At 58.5% G+C, this 16017-nt stretch overlaps 2 protein-coding genes and 1 non-coding gene across 5 annotated transcripts; all 3 read left to right on the forward strand.

The window, feature by feature from the left end:
- Window positions 1-1664: 1664 nt before the first annotated feature.
- On the forward strand, window positions 1665-13284 carry ATN1 (atrophin 1). Of its 3 annotated transcripts, none has more exons than XM_067695610.1 (10): window positions 1665-1822; window positions 6016-6202; window positions 6472-6660; window positions 6755-6868; window positions 7568-9558; window positions 9710-9932; window positions 10324-11020; window positions 11908-12051; window positions 12380-12560; window positions 12730-13284. In XM_067695610.1, the coding sequence occupies exons 2-10, from the start codon at window positions 6176-6178 to the stop codon at window positions 12761-12763; spliced, it is 3600 nt and encodes a 1199-aa protein (XP_067551711.1). In that variant the 5' UTR covers window positions 1665-1822; window positions 6016-6175; the 3' UTR covers window positions 12764-13284. The 3 variants fall into 3 exon arrangements, with proteins under 3 accessions (XP_067551711.1, XP_067551712.1, XP_067551713.1); XM_067695611.1 differs by having other exon boundaries at window positions 6472-6609; XM_067695612.1 differs by lacking the exons at window positions 11908-12051; window positions 12380-12560; window positions 12730-13284 and adding an exon at window positions 11174-11887.
- A 738-nt stretch (window positions 13285-14022) lies between these two features.
- C11H12orf57 (chromosome 11 C12orf57 homolog) lies at window positions 14023-15971 on the forward strand. The gene is made up of 3 exons (XM_067695618.1): window positions 14023-14517; window positions 14816-14992; window positions 15743-15971. Exons 1-3 carry the CDS (start codon window positions 14466-14468, stop codon window positions 15892-15894), a joined length of 381 nt encoding a protein of 126 aa, XP_067551719.1. The 5' UTR covers window positions 14023-14465; the 3' UTR covers window positions 15895-15971.
- On the forward strand, window positions 14146-14207 carry LOC137203041 (U7 small nuclear RNA). Its single transcript, XR_010932872.1, has one exon. It is a non-coding gene; the product is annotated as a U7 small nuclear RNA (small nuclear RNA).
- Window positions 15972-16017: the final 46 nt, after the last annotated feature.

Raw genomic sequence — 16017 nt, forward strand, 5'->3', positions numbered from 1 at the left:
TCCCCACCCGACCCCTTCCCTGTAGCCCAAAGTACTGTGAGTGATGACTCTGTACAGATTTGAGAAGGAAAATGGAGCTGCTACCAGCCAGAGGGCCTGAGGATGGTGTCCCACTCCCATAAATGAACGCTCATGCGCCCCCATTCCTACCATTTTCTTCTACTGCTTTCCCTTTCCATCTCCCCTGGCTTGTCCTCCCTATCACTGAATTTCCCTCCTCCTCCGCATGGCCACCAAAGGCCTTGTCTATCTTACATTTCTTTCTCATCTTCATTACCACTCCCTTCCACCCGCACCCCATTCTATCTACCTTGTCTTGCCAAACGAAACCCTCCTCAGCTCTTTTGGAAACCACTCCCCCGCCCCCCCTGGAATCCAGCCATCCCCCCCACCCCCACCCCATCTCCCACTTTCCACTCCCACCCAGAACCCAGTCCCCTAGAATCTGCATCTGGTCCTACCGTCTCCATCCTTTCTTAAGGTTCCTCTTGCTTTCCCTTCTCTCTCCACATGACATCTCTAGACTTGTCATTACTCCCAATTCTTATATTTGCAGTTCTTTTCCCAACACCAATCACCCCCAAACTCTTCACTCTCGTCCAGAAACCCCATCCTCCTGTGTATGTCTCCATCTTTTCAATTTCTTCCCCTCCTTATGACCCCAAACTTCCATCCCATTCTCTCTCACAAATGCCCTCCCAAAGCTCTTCTGCTACACGTTTGCCAAAGACGCTGTCACCCCAAGCTTCTTTCCCCTCCCCTTGTCACACACCTCACTGCCCCCGTGGCCCCCAAGAAACTCCATCTCTCCAACCTAACTCCATTACCCCATCTCTGCCACAAACCCACAGGCCTCCCCCTCACCTCTACCGCACACCCCTTGGCCCCCAAACTTCTCCAGCCCCCCTCATAACTGCCCACACAACCCACGGCCCCTCCTACCTAGCCCTCTCCCGCGCCAGGCCCGCGGGCTCCCCGCATTCCGCCTGAGCGAACCCCTCCCCGCGCCCAGGCCCCCTCGGCCTCTGTCTCTGACAACTCGCCCGGCGCCTCCCCTTCTCCGGATCCCCCTCCCCCCCTCGCCTCGCCGCTCGCCTCGCGCTCCCTCCCTCCCTAGCGGCTCCCTCCCGGCCCCTCTCTCCTCCGTTCCTCCGCGCTCCCTCCTTCTCCCTCTTCCTCCCTTCTCCCATCCCCCTCTCCCAAGCGCCCTCCCTTCGCCGTCCGCTTTCCTGTGCGAGTCGCCGGACGCGCAGCCCAGCCCGCCCGCCCGCAGCCCCGCGTCGGGCCGGGGCCTGGGGCCGGGACCCGTTTCGGGGGGACCGCCGGCCTCCGGGAGGGGCCAGGAGGGGGCGAGGGAGACGACCGCCCGGGAAGGGGCGGGGGCCGCGGGCGGAGGCCGCCTAGGGGGCCGGGGATCGCGCGACTGCAGGCTGCGCGGGGCGGGCGCGGGCGGCGGGCGGCGGGTCGGAGCCGAGCGGAGCGCCAGCCGGGCCGCGGGGGCGGGCGGCGGCGCGGCGGGGGCGGGCTGCGCGGCCCGGGCGTTCCGGGTGGCCTGGGGAGGCGGCAGGCCTGGGGAGGGGCCGAGCGAGAGCGGGGATCGGGATTTGCTCCGGAGGCGGGCGGGCGATCGGGGCCAGGTGGGGTAGAAGGGGGGATGGGGGCCGCCCTCCGGGGGGGTCGGGGCCGCCGCCGCCGCCGTCGCGGCGGCGACTGAAGCCGGGAAGAGGAGAGGGGGGCGGGGGAGCGGCCGCCGCCGCCCCCCGGAGGCGCCGGAGCCCCGAATCCCGCTCGGAGCCAGCCAGCCGTCCCGAGCTACAACCAGGTAAGATCTGCCGCGGCCCGGGCCTCGGGCCCGCCCGGGTTCTGGCCCGCGGCTCCCCACCCCCACCCCTCGTAGTTCCCCCTCCCGCCGCCGCCGCCTCCATTTGTTATTTTCCCGATCCGGTCCCCCACTGCGGGCACTGCCTGGCCTGAGGTTGGGGGCTCAGGGGGTGGGGCCAGCCCCCGAGGAGGGATGGGGGCCGGGGCACCCGGAGGATCGGGAAGGTGGGGGGAGGTGGGAGGATCTCAGGAGGAGGGCTGATGGGGCAGGAGGGTAGCCAGGACCCTGGGACCCAAAGAGGAACCCCGAGGTGGAGGGTCGGCGGAGGAAAAATGGGATGCCCGTGAGGGGGCTTCGGGGCGAAGGCAAAAAGGAATGGAGAGATGGCAGCGAGGTGGGGCATGAGGACTCCAGGAAAAGCCCCAAAGGCCCAGAACCCGGGTTTCAGAGCCCGGGGTTCGGGGTGCTAGGTGTAGAAGGGAGTTGGGAAATGGGGAAGGGGTGTGGTAGGTGGGAAGAGAGGGATTGTAGCTGATGAGGGAGGAGAATGGAACCTGGGGAAACGGGGACTCTGAGAGGGCCACCTTTGAGAAGAAGAACCCGGCGTGTTCCCGGGTGGAAGTGGGAAAGTGATGCCTTTGTGACTCAGTTTTCTTTCCCCTACCCCGGATCACCTCTGACCTTGTTTTTCCAATCTCAGACACAGGTACTTCTTGGAGAGGGGCACACTGGGGCCCAGTAGTGTGGGTCCTCCTGCAACTGATGAGGAAGACTGGAACCCTGAAGGGAGAGTTAGGGAGCAAGGGTTTCTGGGAGGGTGGAAACACAGGAGAGAATTGGGCAGTCTTATAGGCACTCCAGACAAGTTGTGACCCCCATCCTCAAATCCGCAGAGCACCCACTGCCCCTCTAGCTGCGGTTTCCTTAAGAGGGGGTGGACCTTCATTACTGTTTTGTGCTCAGAGATTTCCCTTTGTGCGTGGACTTATTTCTACTGGGGTAGGTACTCTTAAGCTCCCTTCCCTGAGGGTGCTATAGGAGGACAGGAGCTGCTTTGGCAACTGCAGGGGGAGTTGCTGGCAGCTGGACCCCCGGGATGGACTGTAGAGGGGCAGGTTCTGCCATTTTGTTGCCATGGCAATGATCCAGCGGGATGTCTAATAGATGGGGGTTCAGAATCTTGATGGGGCCTTTGGCTATGCCCTTGGAACTCTTGGCTGGGTTCTGGAGGATGTTTCTGGAGCTGCTCATGGAGAGGAGGTTCCCCAAGGGGTCCACCCCCTTCCATCCAGCTGTCTTTGGGAAAAAGGTAGACATATTACTTGTAGGTCATAGTTGTTTCTCTAAGACCCTCCCTTTAGGCATGGTGGGGGGATAGAAGTGCTCCTGTTCCAAGTTATACCATCCTTTGGCAGTTCATTATTAGGGACTTTTTGTATAGTCTTTTTGCTTCTTTGCACAGGTATTCTTCCATTTTCTTAAACTTGAGTCTTCCTTCCCAAGTATCCCTTTTCGTCTTTCCCAGACTATCCCCCACAGCGACCCCTTCCCTCAGCTAACCTTGGACCTTCTGTTTCTCTGACCTTGTAGGAATGGCTGGGCTCTCCATGCCCATCCCAGGTGAGGGTGGCCCGGGGGAGAGGGCCGTGGAACAGCCTGGTGTAGTGGAAATACTCCAGAACAGGAGTCGGGAGACCTGGGTCTAGTCCTGGCTGTACCTCTAACTAACTGTGACCTTGGTCAAGTCACTTCTTATTTCTTTGAGCCTCAGCTTCATTATCAGATGAAGGGATTATAGATAAGATGATATCTGAGGCCCCTCTGACAACTGTAGATTCTCAGGCTTAGGCCAGTGCCTTGTTATCTGCTGGTCTGGGCTGCACTGTTATCTAGGACTGGTTTGTGAGTCTGGCAGGTCTGGAATGATGGTGGAGGCTGGGCCAAAGATCCTGGAATTCACCCTGCAAGCCCATCCTAGAAAGCCTTGTGCCTCGAGTGTATTCCTTCAGACAGCCTCCTCAGATTTCTCCCTTAATTTCTTTTCTTGTTCTTACTTAGAGACTCTTTCCCTATTTTTCACGTTTTCACCTCCGCAATCCGGCCTTTATCCTTTTGCTTTTGCGGTAAGGTGCCGAAGTTGAATGTGCTTAGTGTCTTGCAGACACATAGTAGGTGCTTGTAGATAGATCGGAGTTACAGTGACCGGCTACTAGGACAGGAAGGAGGGTAGCTCAGCTTGTTGGTGCTAAAACGTGCTCCAGGTTCAGGAATGTATATATAACCCAGCCCTACCTCCTTCTCTCTTCTGCCACTCCTTCTCCCCAGGGTCACCTACCCTTTTATGACTGCTTTTCTCCTTCAGAGCTACTCATTGCTAATTTTATCAGATTTTAACTGATTAAAGAAGTTGAGGTTGGGGAGGGCCACGCGAGGCTTGCTCTGTTCTTCAGGTACATCCCTGCCTTTCTCTGACCTATTGGATCCCCTGACTCTCACCAACCATGAACAGGTTCTGTGATAGGAAGGAGAGATGAGCACCCTCCTTTAAGGGGCTGGCAAAGACACCCCAGTCACAGTCATCTCTCGTGCTTTTGTTAGGATTGTTTTCCCCTTTTGTTATGTTGGGTTTTGTTCTTTGTGGGGGGGGGGCGTTGACAGTATTTGAAAACCAATTCACACAACAACTCAAAAGTGTAGTAATAGTTGTAATGGAAGAGAAATGGCTGGTGTACTGGGCAGAGCACCAGCTGTAAGTTCAGAAGACAGGGGGCTCCGTCCCAGCTATTTCGGGACTCTAAGTAAGTAAATTGTTATTAAGTTTCCTGGAAAGGTTAGGCTCACCCCTCACTGCATGCCTCAGTAGGGTTCAGTGGAGGTGAGTGAGAGGTATTTACTCTGTATTCCTTGGGAAAAATAGTGCTACAGAATGTAGAAAGGCTATTTCCCTAGCCAGGCCTCCTAACTAACTCAGAATAGGTGGCTAAGCCTACTCCATTTGCACTGAGGCCAGCAGCACTTCATTCGAGAAGACCTACTGAAGTTAGTGGGTTTACAGGTCAGTAGCAAGAACAGACCAGAACATCCATATATACATGACATCTGTGGGGAATAGAGAAAGGAAGAAAACTGTAAGAAGATATCATTTTTGTTCTCAAAAGATCTTACGGTTAGTAATATGGAGAGATGTGACACTTCGCAAGAAATACAAACACGTGCAAATGAAAATTACTGGCTATGTAGCTAGGCCGTGAGGAGGGATGAGTCCCTGTCTAAGCCAGGTGGGAAGACAGGCTTACAAATGTGTACATTTGTCTCGTTTACCCACTGTTATTCACTGATTTGGTTGGTAGAGTGAGAGCCTGGACTTTTCCTCTAGCCGTAGGGAACGCAAGCACTAGAGCAGGGGTCTTACGAGACTCTCAGAATTGAAGTTCTGCACTTTGGGGATACCTAGGTTTGGTCTTGGCCTTGGTCAGGCTGTGTGCCTTTGCACTGTAGAATGGGACATTGTTCTCCCACCTACTCTGATGTGAAAAAAAGATTCTTTTCATATCTCTGGGACTGATCTAGGCCTTCTGAGAATTCTCCCCACCAACGTCTGATGAGAGTACAGCTAAGTACTGAAGAGCGAGCATGGGCTTTGAAGTCAGGGAGATGGGGCTTGGTTCTGGTGCTGTCACTGGTTCCTCACTGTGTATTTATCACACGAAGTTGGGCAAGTCACAGTCACAATCTTTGAGCCTCGGTTTCTTCACCTGTATAATGGGGATAATAAGAACACCTCCTTTTCAGGGTTGGTTGTAAATATTAGATGAAATTGTACACGTAAGGGCTTGACGGAAAGACGCTACTCCGTAAATCAGCTAATACTTCAGCTACGTTTCCTTATGCTCCTTTTAAAGGCTCTGTGGAATTCGTGTGTGTGCATCTATTTCCTAGGGATCACGAAGGGTGACACGGTGTGATCTCCTGAACTGGGGTGCACAGGCACCTCGGCGTTTTCTGCCTTCCCACGAGATGAAAGGGATGCTGTTGCCGGCAGAGTTGCCCTCACAGGCGGCTGGGACGACCCATGGGCACGCCAGCAGTGTCTCATGGCTGGGCTGCTTACTCAGCCCCTTGACAGGCACGGTAGTGTCCCCTTCAGACTAGTGTTCCCCAGTTTGGAGACTCTGATGGTCTTTTTCCAACAGGCTTCACTGAAAACAGACCGTGTGAGTTCCAGGTGGCTGTACTGGAAACTTGGAGATCCTGCTTCCCAGGCCACAGCTGTGGGGAGCTTAGGGTGAAGCAGATAAGTTTCTATATTCAGCTGCCCAGGCGGAGGAGAATGGGGTCTCCACAGCCTGAAGAATGAAGACACGACAGAATAAAGACTCAGTGAGTAGGAGCTAAAATGAGAAACACGAAAGATCAAGGGCAGGGAAGCTTCTGGCCTGTCCCAGGGCCCAGCCCGCCCCTGCCACCCAGCTCCACTCTTTCCTCTCTTCCACCGCCAGGCAGCACCTCCACCCCCCAGCAGACGAGCCTGGCTTTGAACCCCATCCTTCTGGGACACCCGCTGGCGGGGGAGAGTAGAAATAAGGCACATGATGAAGTGAGGCACAAGGTAGAAAACGACATGACCTGCTTGCCTCCTTCTCCCTCAGATGTCAATGAGGAGTGGACGGAAGAAAGAGGCCCCTGGGCCCCGGGAAGAACTGAGATCGAGGGGCCGGGCCTCCCCTGGAGGGGTCAGCACGTCCAGCAGCGATGGCAAAGCCGAGAAGTCTAGGCAGACGGCCAAGGTATTCTGTCCCCATGTCCTGCAACAGGCTGCCCAGGCACCAGGGCTGATGGTGTGTATGTGTGTTGGGGGGAACTTCCTGTCTGGCTGAGGGTCCTGGTGGAGCTCGCGAGGTATAGGACAGGCATTTTCTTTCTCTCTAACAGAAGGCCCGAGTAGAGGAAGCCTCCACCCCAAAGGTGAGCAAGCAGGGCCGGAGTGAGGAGATCTCGGAGAGTGAAAGTGAGGAGACCAACGCGCCAAAAAAGACCAAAACTGAGGTGGGAGACCCTTGCAGCCATCCTGACCCATGTTCTGACCATTCTTTCACCCAAACTTCCTTTTGCTCACAGTTCTTATTTTAGTTTTGCCTGGAACGTGCGAGAAGAGTCTTATCCTAGCGCTTATTAAAGTAGCCTGTCTGTGTGTCCGTCAGATCTTCAGAGCCTTGGCCAGACTGTCAGATGATCAGGCAGGGCCGGAAGGGGACGGGAAGAGTGTGGGGATTCTGGCCTCTCCTTTTCTAGGTGCTGGCTTTCATGCAGGGGCTGGGGAGGAGATCCAGGCTGAGGAGTCTCAGTGGAAGGAACAAATAAATCATAAGGAGCATGCAGAAGTGGTCTTTTTAAGAACCAGTGGTTTCTGGGATGTGTAGTTAAAGGGGTGGATGAGACGAGAGGATGGCAGATGGGCTGGTGGGTGGAACACAGGGATTTGGGTTCAGCTGTGGACTGGGAGAAGGTGCTAGAGATGGACACTCGAGGAGGGAACTCAGGCGGCTGCTGGGGAGCAGCAGAGACCGCGGGGAGAGTGGGGGAACCCCCGGATGGCAGGGAGGTGGGCTCCAGCAGGAGTACTCAGCGCATCGTGGCACAGTGGTGTGCTGTGAGCGGGAGGTTATTTTGTGCGAGGGAGGCCTCCAGTCCAGAAGCAAGGAAGGAAAAGGCAAGGGAGAAATGGCCGTCCCTCTTCTACCGCAGGAGCTCCCTCGGCCACAGTCTCCCTCGGATCTGGATAGCTTGGATGGGCGGAGCCTCAATGATGATGGCAGCAGCGACCCTAGGGATATCGACCAGGATAACCGAAGCACGTCCCCCAGCATCTACAGCCCTGGAAGCGTGGAGAATGACTCCGACTCGTCTTCTGGCCTGTCCCAGGGCCCAGCCCGCCCCTACCATCCACCTCCACTCTTTCCTCCCTCCCCTCCCCCTCCAGAGAGCACCCCCCGACAGCCAGAGCCTGGCTTTGAATCCCATCCTTCTGGGACACCCACTGGCTATCATGCTCCCATGGAGCCTCCCACATCTCGAATGTTCCAGGCTCCTCCAGGGGCCCCTCCCCCTCATCCACAGCTCTATCCTGGGGGCGCTGGTGGAGGAGTTCTGTCTGGACCCCCAGTGGGCCCCAAGGGAGGAGGGGCTGCCGCTTCAGTGGGGGCCCCTAGTGGGGGTAAGCAGCACCCCCAGCCCCCCACCCCCATTTCAATATCAGGCTCTGGGGCTGGTGGTGCTCCCCCAACAAAGCCACCCAACACTCCAGCTTGTGGTGGAAACCTACCGTCTGCTCCACCGCCAGCCACCTTCCCCCATGTGACACCAAACCTGCCTCCCCCGCCTGCCCTGAGACCCCTTAACAATGCCTCCGCCTCTCCTCCTGGCCTGGGGGCCCAGCCGCTAGCTGGGCATCTGCCCTCCCCCCATGCCATGGGGCAGGGTATGGGTGGACTTCCTCCCGGCCCAGAGAAGGGCCCCACTCTTGCTCCATCACCCCACCCTTTGCCCGCTGCGTCCACCTCTTCTGCTCCCGCCCCGCCAATGAGGTATCCTTATTCGTCCTCTAGCAGCAGCTCTGCAGCAGCCTCCTCTTCCAGTTCTTCTGCCTCGGCCTCGGCCTCCCAGTACCCAGCTTCCCAGGCACTGCCCAGTTATCCCCACTCCTTCCCTCCCCCCACCAGCCTCTCTGTCTCCAATCAGCCACCCAAGTATACTCAGCCTTCTCTCCCATCCCAAGCTGTGTGGAGCCAGGGTCCCCCCCCACCTCCTCCCTATGGCCGCCTCTTGGCCAACAGCAATGCCCACCCAGGCCCCCTCCCTCCTTCGGCTGGAGGCCAATCCGCTGCCCACCCGCCAGTCCCGACACATCACCACCACCACCAGCAACAGCAGCAGCAGCAGCAGCAGCAGCAGCACCATGGGGGCTCTGGGCCCCCTCCACCTGGGGCATATCCTCACTCCCTGGAGAGCGGTAGCTCCCACCACGCACACCCCTATGCCATGTCTCCCTCACTGGGGTCTCTGAGGCCCTACCCACCAGGGCCCGCACACCTGCCTCCACCTCACAGCCAGGTGGCCTACAGCCAAGCAGGTCCCAGCGGCCCCCCAGCCTCTTCCTCTTCCAATGCCTCTTCCTCCTCTCAAGGGTCCTACCCGTGTTCACACCCCTCTCCTTCCCAGGGCCCCCAAGGGGCGCCCTACCCCTTCCCACCGGTGCCTCCGGTCACCACCTCCTCGTCTACGCTTTCCACGGTCATTGCCACGGTGGCTTCCTCGCCAGCAGGCTACAAGACAGCCTCCCCACCTGGGCCCCCACCGTATGGCAAGCGAGCCCCGTCCCCAGGGGCCTACAAGACAGCCACCCCGCCCGGATACAAGCCGGGGTCCCCGCCCTCCTTCCGAACGGGGACCCCACCGGGCTACCGAGGCGCCTCGCCACCCGCAGGCCCAGGGACCTTCAAGCCGGGCTCGCCCACGGTGGGGACCGGGCCGCTGCCGCCTGCAGGGCCCTCGGGCCTGTCATCCCTGCCACCACCGCCTGCGGCCCCCGCCTCAGGGCCGCCCCTGAGCGCCACGCAGATCAAACAGGAGCCGGCTGAGGAATATGAGACCCCCGAGAGCCCGGCGCCCCCGGCCCGCAGCCCCTCGCCCCCTCCCAAGGTGGTAGACGTGCCCAGCCACGCCAGCCAGTCGGCCAGGTGAGAGGCGGGGTGGGGGTGGGGTGGCGGGCGCGGGACGGGCCTTGCATTCGTTCGTGTGGTGCTTTTCAAAGTACTCCAGGCCCTGGTCTCGGCCGCTGGTGCGGGGCCGCTCGCAGAGGCTGAGCGCGCGCTGCCTCCCGCCCGGCAGGTTCAACAAACACCTAGACCGCGGCTTTAACTCGTGCGCGCGCAGCGATCTGTACTTCGTGCCGCTGGAGGGCTCCAAGCTGGCCAAGAAGCGAGCCGACCTGGTGGAGAAGGTGCGGCGCGAGGCCGAGCAGCGCGCGCGCGAAGAAAAGGAGCGCGAACGCGAGCGGGAACGCGAGAAGGAGCGCGAGCGCGAAAAGGAGCGCGAGCTGGAACGCAGCGTGGTGAGTTCACCGCGCGCCGCCTCCCGCCTCTGGCCCGCCCTCTACGCGACTCGGGGAGGCTCGAGGGGTGGGGATGGTGGGGGGGGTCATGCGCCACCTGTCGGAGGGGAGGAGCCACTGCAGCCCAGGAAATGGAGACCAAAGGATTCCAGCGGGAGGAATTGCATCTCTGGGCTGGAGGAAGGCAAGCTCAGGTCAGAGTACCTGTGGATCCCAGGAAGAGCCACTAACCTACATAGGAAGAGAAGGGGCAGGGAAGTCCCTGGCGGGCTGAGTTCCAATGAGTTGAAGCTTTAGGTGTTCAATGCTGAGACATGAGCAGCTGAGGACCAGGGCCAGCCACCTCTTTCCAACCTGCCTTTTTGACCCCGCTTCTCCGTGTATCCCACAGAAGTTGGCTCAGGAGGGCCGTGCTCCAGTGGAGTGCCCACCGCTCGGCCCAGTGCCTCATCGCCCTCCATTTGAGCCGGGCAGTGCTGTGGCTACAGTGCCCCCCTACCTGGGTCCCGACACTCCAGCCCTGCGCACCCTCAGTGAATACGCCCGGCCCCACGTCATGTCTCCTGGAAATCGCAACCATCCATTCTACGTGCCCCTGGGGGCAGTGGACCCGGGGCTCCTGGGTTACAATGTCCCGGCCCTGTACAGCAGTGACCCAGCAGCCCGGGAGAGGGAGCGGGAAGCCCGTGAACGAGACCTGCGTGACCGCCTCAAGCCTGGCTTCGAGGTGAAGCCTAGTGAGCTGGAACCCCTGCACGGGGTCCCTGGGCCAGGCCTGGATCCCTTCCCCCGACACGGGGGCCTGGCTCTGCAGCCTGGCCCACCTGGCTTGCACCCTTTCCCCTTTCATCCGAGCCTGGGGCCCCTGGAGAGAGAACGTCTAGCGCTGGCAGCTGGGCCAGCCCTGCGGCCTGACATGTCCTACGCGGAGCGTCTGGCAGCTGAGAGGCAGCATGCAGAAAGGGTGGCTGCCCTGGGCAACGACCCGCTGGCCCGGCTGCAGATGCTCAACGTGACCCCCCATCACCACCAGCACTCCCACATCCACTCTCACCTGCACCTCCACCAGCAGGATGCCATCCATGCAGGTGAGACTCCTGCTTCCTTGCCCAGGCCCTTTGAGGCCACCTTGCCGCCCTGGCAAGTGATCGGTGCTTCTGTCCCTCGGGCCAGGACTTCCCTCCCCACGTCTGGCCTGAGCCTCTCTCCTGAGATTGCTGCCCTGGCCTTTGCCTTCGCAGCCCGTCTCCTCCTGCCCCAGCCTTGCCACGGAGACCCTTCCCCACACCCCAGCCCTCTTCAGGTCTGGTGCCCACCCACGACAGCGGCCCAAGGTGGGAACCTTTGAAGGAGCACGGTCTTCCTCCCCTCACAGCCCCTGCCTCTGAGCCTTCACGTAACTATTTTCTTCTTCCTCTGGATTCAACTCTTGTTTCTTGCCATCTTCTCCCCTCCCTGGCGGAGGTGTTTCATGTTCCTCTCTGCCTCTGGATCTGTGACCTTCTGGAAAGAGAGCCTTGTGGCTCTGGTTGTGGGATCACAGTTGACAACGAGCTTTACTCACTGTCTTTTCACCGCATTTCTTACTGTCAGAACACTGCCCCGTGTAGCCTCACAGTCACGTTCATTGCAGGCTCCTTGTGCTTTCTCTCTTTGAAGCTCCTCCCCGTCTCATTTCCTAAACTTCCAATCCTTTTCCGTCTCCTCTCAACAGTCCACTCCTCCCTCCCTATTCCTCAGGTCCCTCTGCCAACTGTAATCTCCTGTCCTCTGCCATCTGTACATCCCTACTGCAGTAGGGTCTTGCCCTGTCCATCTCCCCGGCCCCTAGTTCCTCCACTGTGCCTCCTTGATCCACTGGATCTCCCAGTGTGTGATTGCCCACCTCTCGTCCCAGGCATGGATGCCTTCACCCAAATGCATGGCTTTCCCCAAACCTCCCTCTGGTGACACCTTCCTCTTCTCTACCCTCCAGCCTCTGCCTCGGTGCACCCTCTCATTGACCCCCTGGCCTCAGGGTCTCACCTTACCCGGATCCCCTACCCAGCTGGGACCCTCCCCAACCCCCTTCTTCCTCACCCTCTGCACGAGAACGAAGTTCTTCGTCACCAGCTCTTTGGTAAGGATGGAGGTCTCGGGGTTGGGGAAGGTCTCACGAGGGAAGGGCAGAAAGGAGGAAGTTAGGTGGTGGGATTGGCCTGGTTGGGCTTGGGGAGAGATGAGGAGGTGCCCAGAGGAGCTGGGAACGGGAGTAGGAGGGCTGAGGCCCTGCCCAAGAGAGGCACAGGGTTTAGGGCCAGGCTAAGAGGCCTGAATCCTAACCACCCCTGGCAACTTGCTGGGCTGGCTGTCACCTAAGTTGATTAGTGGCAGCTCCTCTGTATGTAAAGCGGCTGGCTACCTCAGTACGCCATCAGTCACGTGGCCCCTGCCCTTCCTGCCCACAGCTGCTCCTTACCGGGACCTGCCAGCCTCCCTCTCTGCCCCGATGTCAGCAGCTCACCAGCTGCAGGCCATGCACGCGCAGTCCGCGGAGCTGCAGCGCTTGGCGCTGGAGCAGCAGCAGTGGCTGCACGCCCATCACCCGCTGCACAGTGTGCCGCTCCCTGCCCAGGAGGACTACTACAGGTACCGCAGGGCGCCCTAGGCCAGCCCGAGGGGACGCAGCTCAGCCCGCCTGGGATGGGCTGTGGCTCCCGTGGGAGGGGAACCCCTTCCCCACCATCCTCTGTGAGAGAGGCCAGGTCAGGATGGACCTCAGTCTCTCAGTCCCTGCTCTGCCCCCCTCTTCCCCCAGTCACCTGAAGAAGGAAAGCGACAAGCCGCTGTAGAACCTGCGATCAAGAGAGCACCCGTGGCCCCTGCATCTGGACCCAGGAGGCCTCCCTCCCCACCTGCCACTCAGAGCGGAGGGGCGTGCCGCTCAGTCCAGGGCCTGGGCCTCTGGGCAGAAGGAAGGAGGAAGGGACAGATGGAAGGCCAAGGCTCCTGTGGTGTGCGGAGGTGGGGAGGGGGCGGGGGTGAGGGCGGAAAGCGCACAGCATCTTGGACCAGGTCCCTCTCCCTTGGCCCCCGCCTTTCTCCCTCCCCCACGCCCCACCCCCGTGGCCACCGCCTCTCCCCCACCCCTTGGTGTGATTATTTCATCTGTTAGATGTGGCTGTTTTGCGTAGCATCGTGTGCTGCCCCTGCCCCTCCCCAGCCCCCGTGTGCGCGCCCCCCACTGCGATGTATGCCCCTTGCCCTTCCCCCACATTAATAATTTATATATATAAATATCTATATGACGCTCTTTAAAAAACATCCCAAACAAAACCAACCAAACAAAAACACCCTCACGACTCCCCAGGAAGATGTCTGTGGCTGTTTCTTTGTGGGCTACTGGGCGTGGGTTGGGGGCGTGGGTCTCTGCGCGGCGACGCCTCGAGAGAAAGCTGTGGGATCACCGGAGACTAGCCCGGAGGTGGGTGGGGCCCCTGGAGAGTTGGAGAGGGGACCTCGAAGACCCCGGGGTCCTGGAGCTCTGGCTCTGCCCTAACGGGGTCCGTTATGACGCAGAGTCTTGGCCTTCCTCCCAAGGCCGGCGAGTCAGGACGCTGGCGGCCTGGGACAGCTCTAGGCAACTACGCAGACTTGGGAGGCACTTCTGCCACTGGCCCCACAGTTAGGGGCCACCGGAGACTTGCATCTTTTCCGTAGGACAGTTGGAAATGGTGTTGAAGCGGAGGTGCAGGGGGCGTGCCTGCTATAAGTTTAAGCGTTCAGAACGCAGGAGTTTTAACCACCCTATAGTTCGAGGAGGGAGTGGGTGACAATTTCAAACGCCCGGAAGGGAAAGGAAATTAGAGGGCGTTAGCTTCCCCCCCACCCCACCCCGACACAAGGCCATTTTCGGAAAGCGCGGGAGCTGCTTTAACGCCAAGCTTTTACTGCTGCGAATCCTTGTCTACGTTCTTAAAAACTAAAGGGGTGTGACTGGCTTCTTCCTGAGCCAATCGGCATAGAGTTATTTGCATAGGCCTGTCCCAAACGTTCACAAACTCTAGAAACGGATGATTTAAGAGAGTTCTTTTCAATACTGTTTTCCCTTCCGAAAGCTGCAGTGTGCCCTGTTGCTTGTATAGCAGTAAAGATTAGGAAATGCCATGGGAGCTCACCCTCACCAATAGTGGAGTTGGTGGACATGCCACCTTCTCTCCAGGGCGTGTTCCGGTAGTGTTACAGCTCTTTTAGAATTTGTCTAGTAGGTTTTCTGGTTTTTGCCGGAAAACCCCCCACCATACAGTTTGTTTTTAACAATAGAATAATTTTAAGTAAGCTGTAAGAATTTCAGATTGTAGGTTAGCTCACTGTTCTTATGGCGAGCTCGTTATTGGTTGTTAAAAATGGAGAAATGGAAGCGGTACCGTGAGGTTTCCGGCATAAGCTGATGCAATTTCCCTATCACCCCACCCGCTGGGAGAGCCGCTCTAGGATATTGCTTGTTTCTCCTGGCTGTTTCTCGAGCGCGGTTGCACGTGTATCTTTTGTTCTATGGCGACCGCCTCTGCTCAAGCTGCAGCGTTGAGCGCCGAGCAGGCCAAGGGTGAGAAACCTTTTAGTTGTCGGGTGGGATTCTTGCTAAAGTAGAGTGCGGGAAAAAGATCTGGGGCGAGAGAAATGGCTGCGTTCGCTGGGAAATGCGGGTACTCGGTACCATACTCTGTCAATTAACAAGGGTCCTTGCTCCTGGAGCGAGAGATTCGGAGGCCGAGTTCCTTGGGTTACTATGGTTTCAGTCTGTTAAATAATTCCCTGCCCTCTTTCTTGTGTTTTCGGCTGGGCCCGCCGGCCGTGCGCTGATGCGTACCCGGGACTTCTTCCGGGATGCGTCTGTTGCACAGTGGTCCTGGCCGAGGTGATCCAGGCGTTCTCGGCGCCGGAGAACGCCGTGCGCATGGACGAGGCTCGGGACAACGCGTGTAACGACATGGGCAAGATGCTGCAATTCGTGCTGCCCGTGGCCACGCAGATTCAGCAGGAGGTTATCAAAGCTTATGGCTTCAGCTGCGACGGGGAAGGTGGGTCGGACGGGGATGGAGGAGAGAGCGATGGATCCCTTGGGTCTCCGAGCCGTAATCCCTTTTCTCGCCACACGGCGGCAGCCACACTCTAATAGTATTGGTACTCTGAGACCAGGGTCTGTTCATGAACTTGAGCCAAGCGAAGTCTGAAGTGAGTTACCATTAATTATACTGTTACACCATTTTAAGATGAGGAAACAGACTCTAGAAAGTGCCAGAGGTCACAGCCGAGTTGGACCTGAAACCCGTTCTGACGGCTTGTAGTGAGGTGTCTGCATGACAGTACAGTTCTGCAGCCCCTCCAAGGTGTTTCAACTCTTTTCTGTTTGAGGGTTGGCAGTTCAATTTCTTTGGGGAGATCAGGGTCTTCCCCAAGGGTGTTTACTGATTCGGCCCAACTGGCCCATGGCCCTCCTGTTCCTGGTTCTGGACTGGTGATCTTGTGGGTGTGTATCCTTTGGGGTCTTTTGACTAAAGTGCTAAAATGGTTCACCTGATGGTGGGCAGCACCCTGCTTCGGGATATTTTCATTCACTGCATCACAGCCAGTTGTGCCCCAGTGTAGACCAGGAAGTAGTTGATCCAAACCACACAGGGCAGAGGCCTGCATATGTCTTGTTTTGCAGACAGCTACCTGGGGCCAGAGCCAGAGTAGCCAGCGACTCTGGCTCAAGCTGCCCCCTCCTGCCATCTTGGGCACATCCGTCCTTTGGGGGTGTGGACTGATGCTCCTGTTTCCCTTCGCAGGTGTCCTTAAGTTTGCCCGCTTGGTCAAGTCTTACGAAGCCCAGGATCCCGAGATTGCCAGCCTGTCGGGCAAGCTGAAGGCGCTGTTCCTGCCGCCTATGACCCTGCCGCCCCACGGGCCTGCTTCGGGTGGCAGTGTGGCCGCCTCCTGAGGGTTGGCCCTCCCGTGGCACTGCTGGGGAAGGGAAGACCTTGGTGTTCCGGAGGATATAAATGTGCCTGTGACTTAGCCTTGCCGTCTGTCTTTTGTGACCCTGACAACCTCTGCGTCCTGG

The sequence above is a fragment of the Pseudorca crassidens genome, chromosome 11, assembly GCF_039906515.1.
Source record: "Pseudorca crassidens isolate mPseCra1 chromosome 11, mPseCra1.hap1, whole genome shotgun sequence".
Classification (NCBI taxonomy): domain Eukaryota; kingdom Metazoa; phylum Chordata; class Mammalia; order Artiodactyla; family Delphinidae; genus Pseudorca; species Pseudorca crassidens.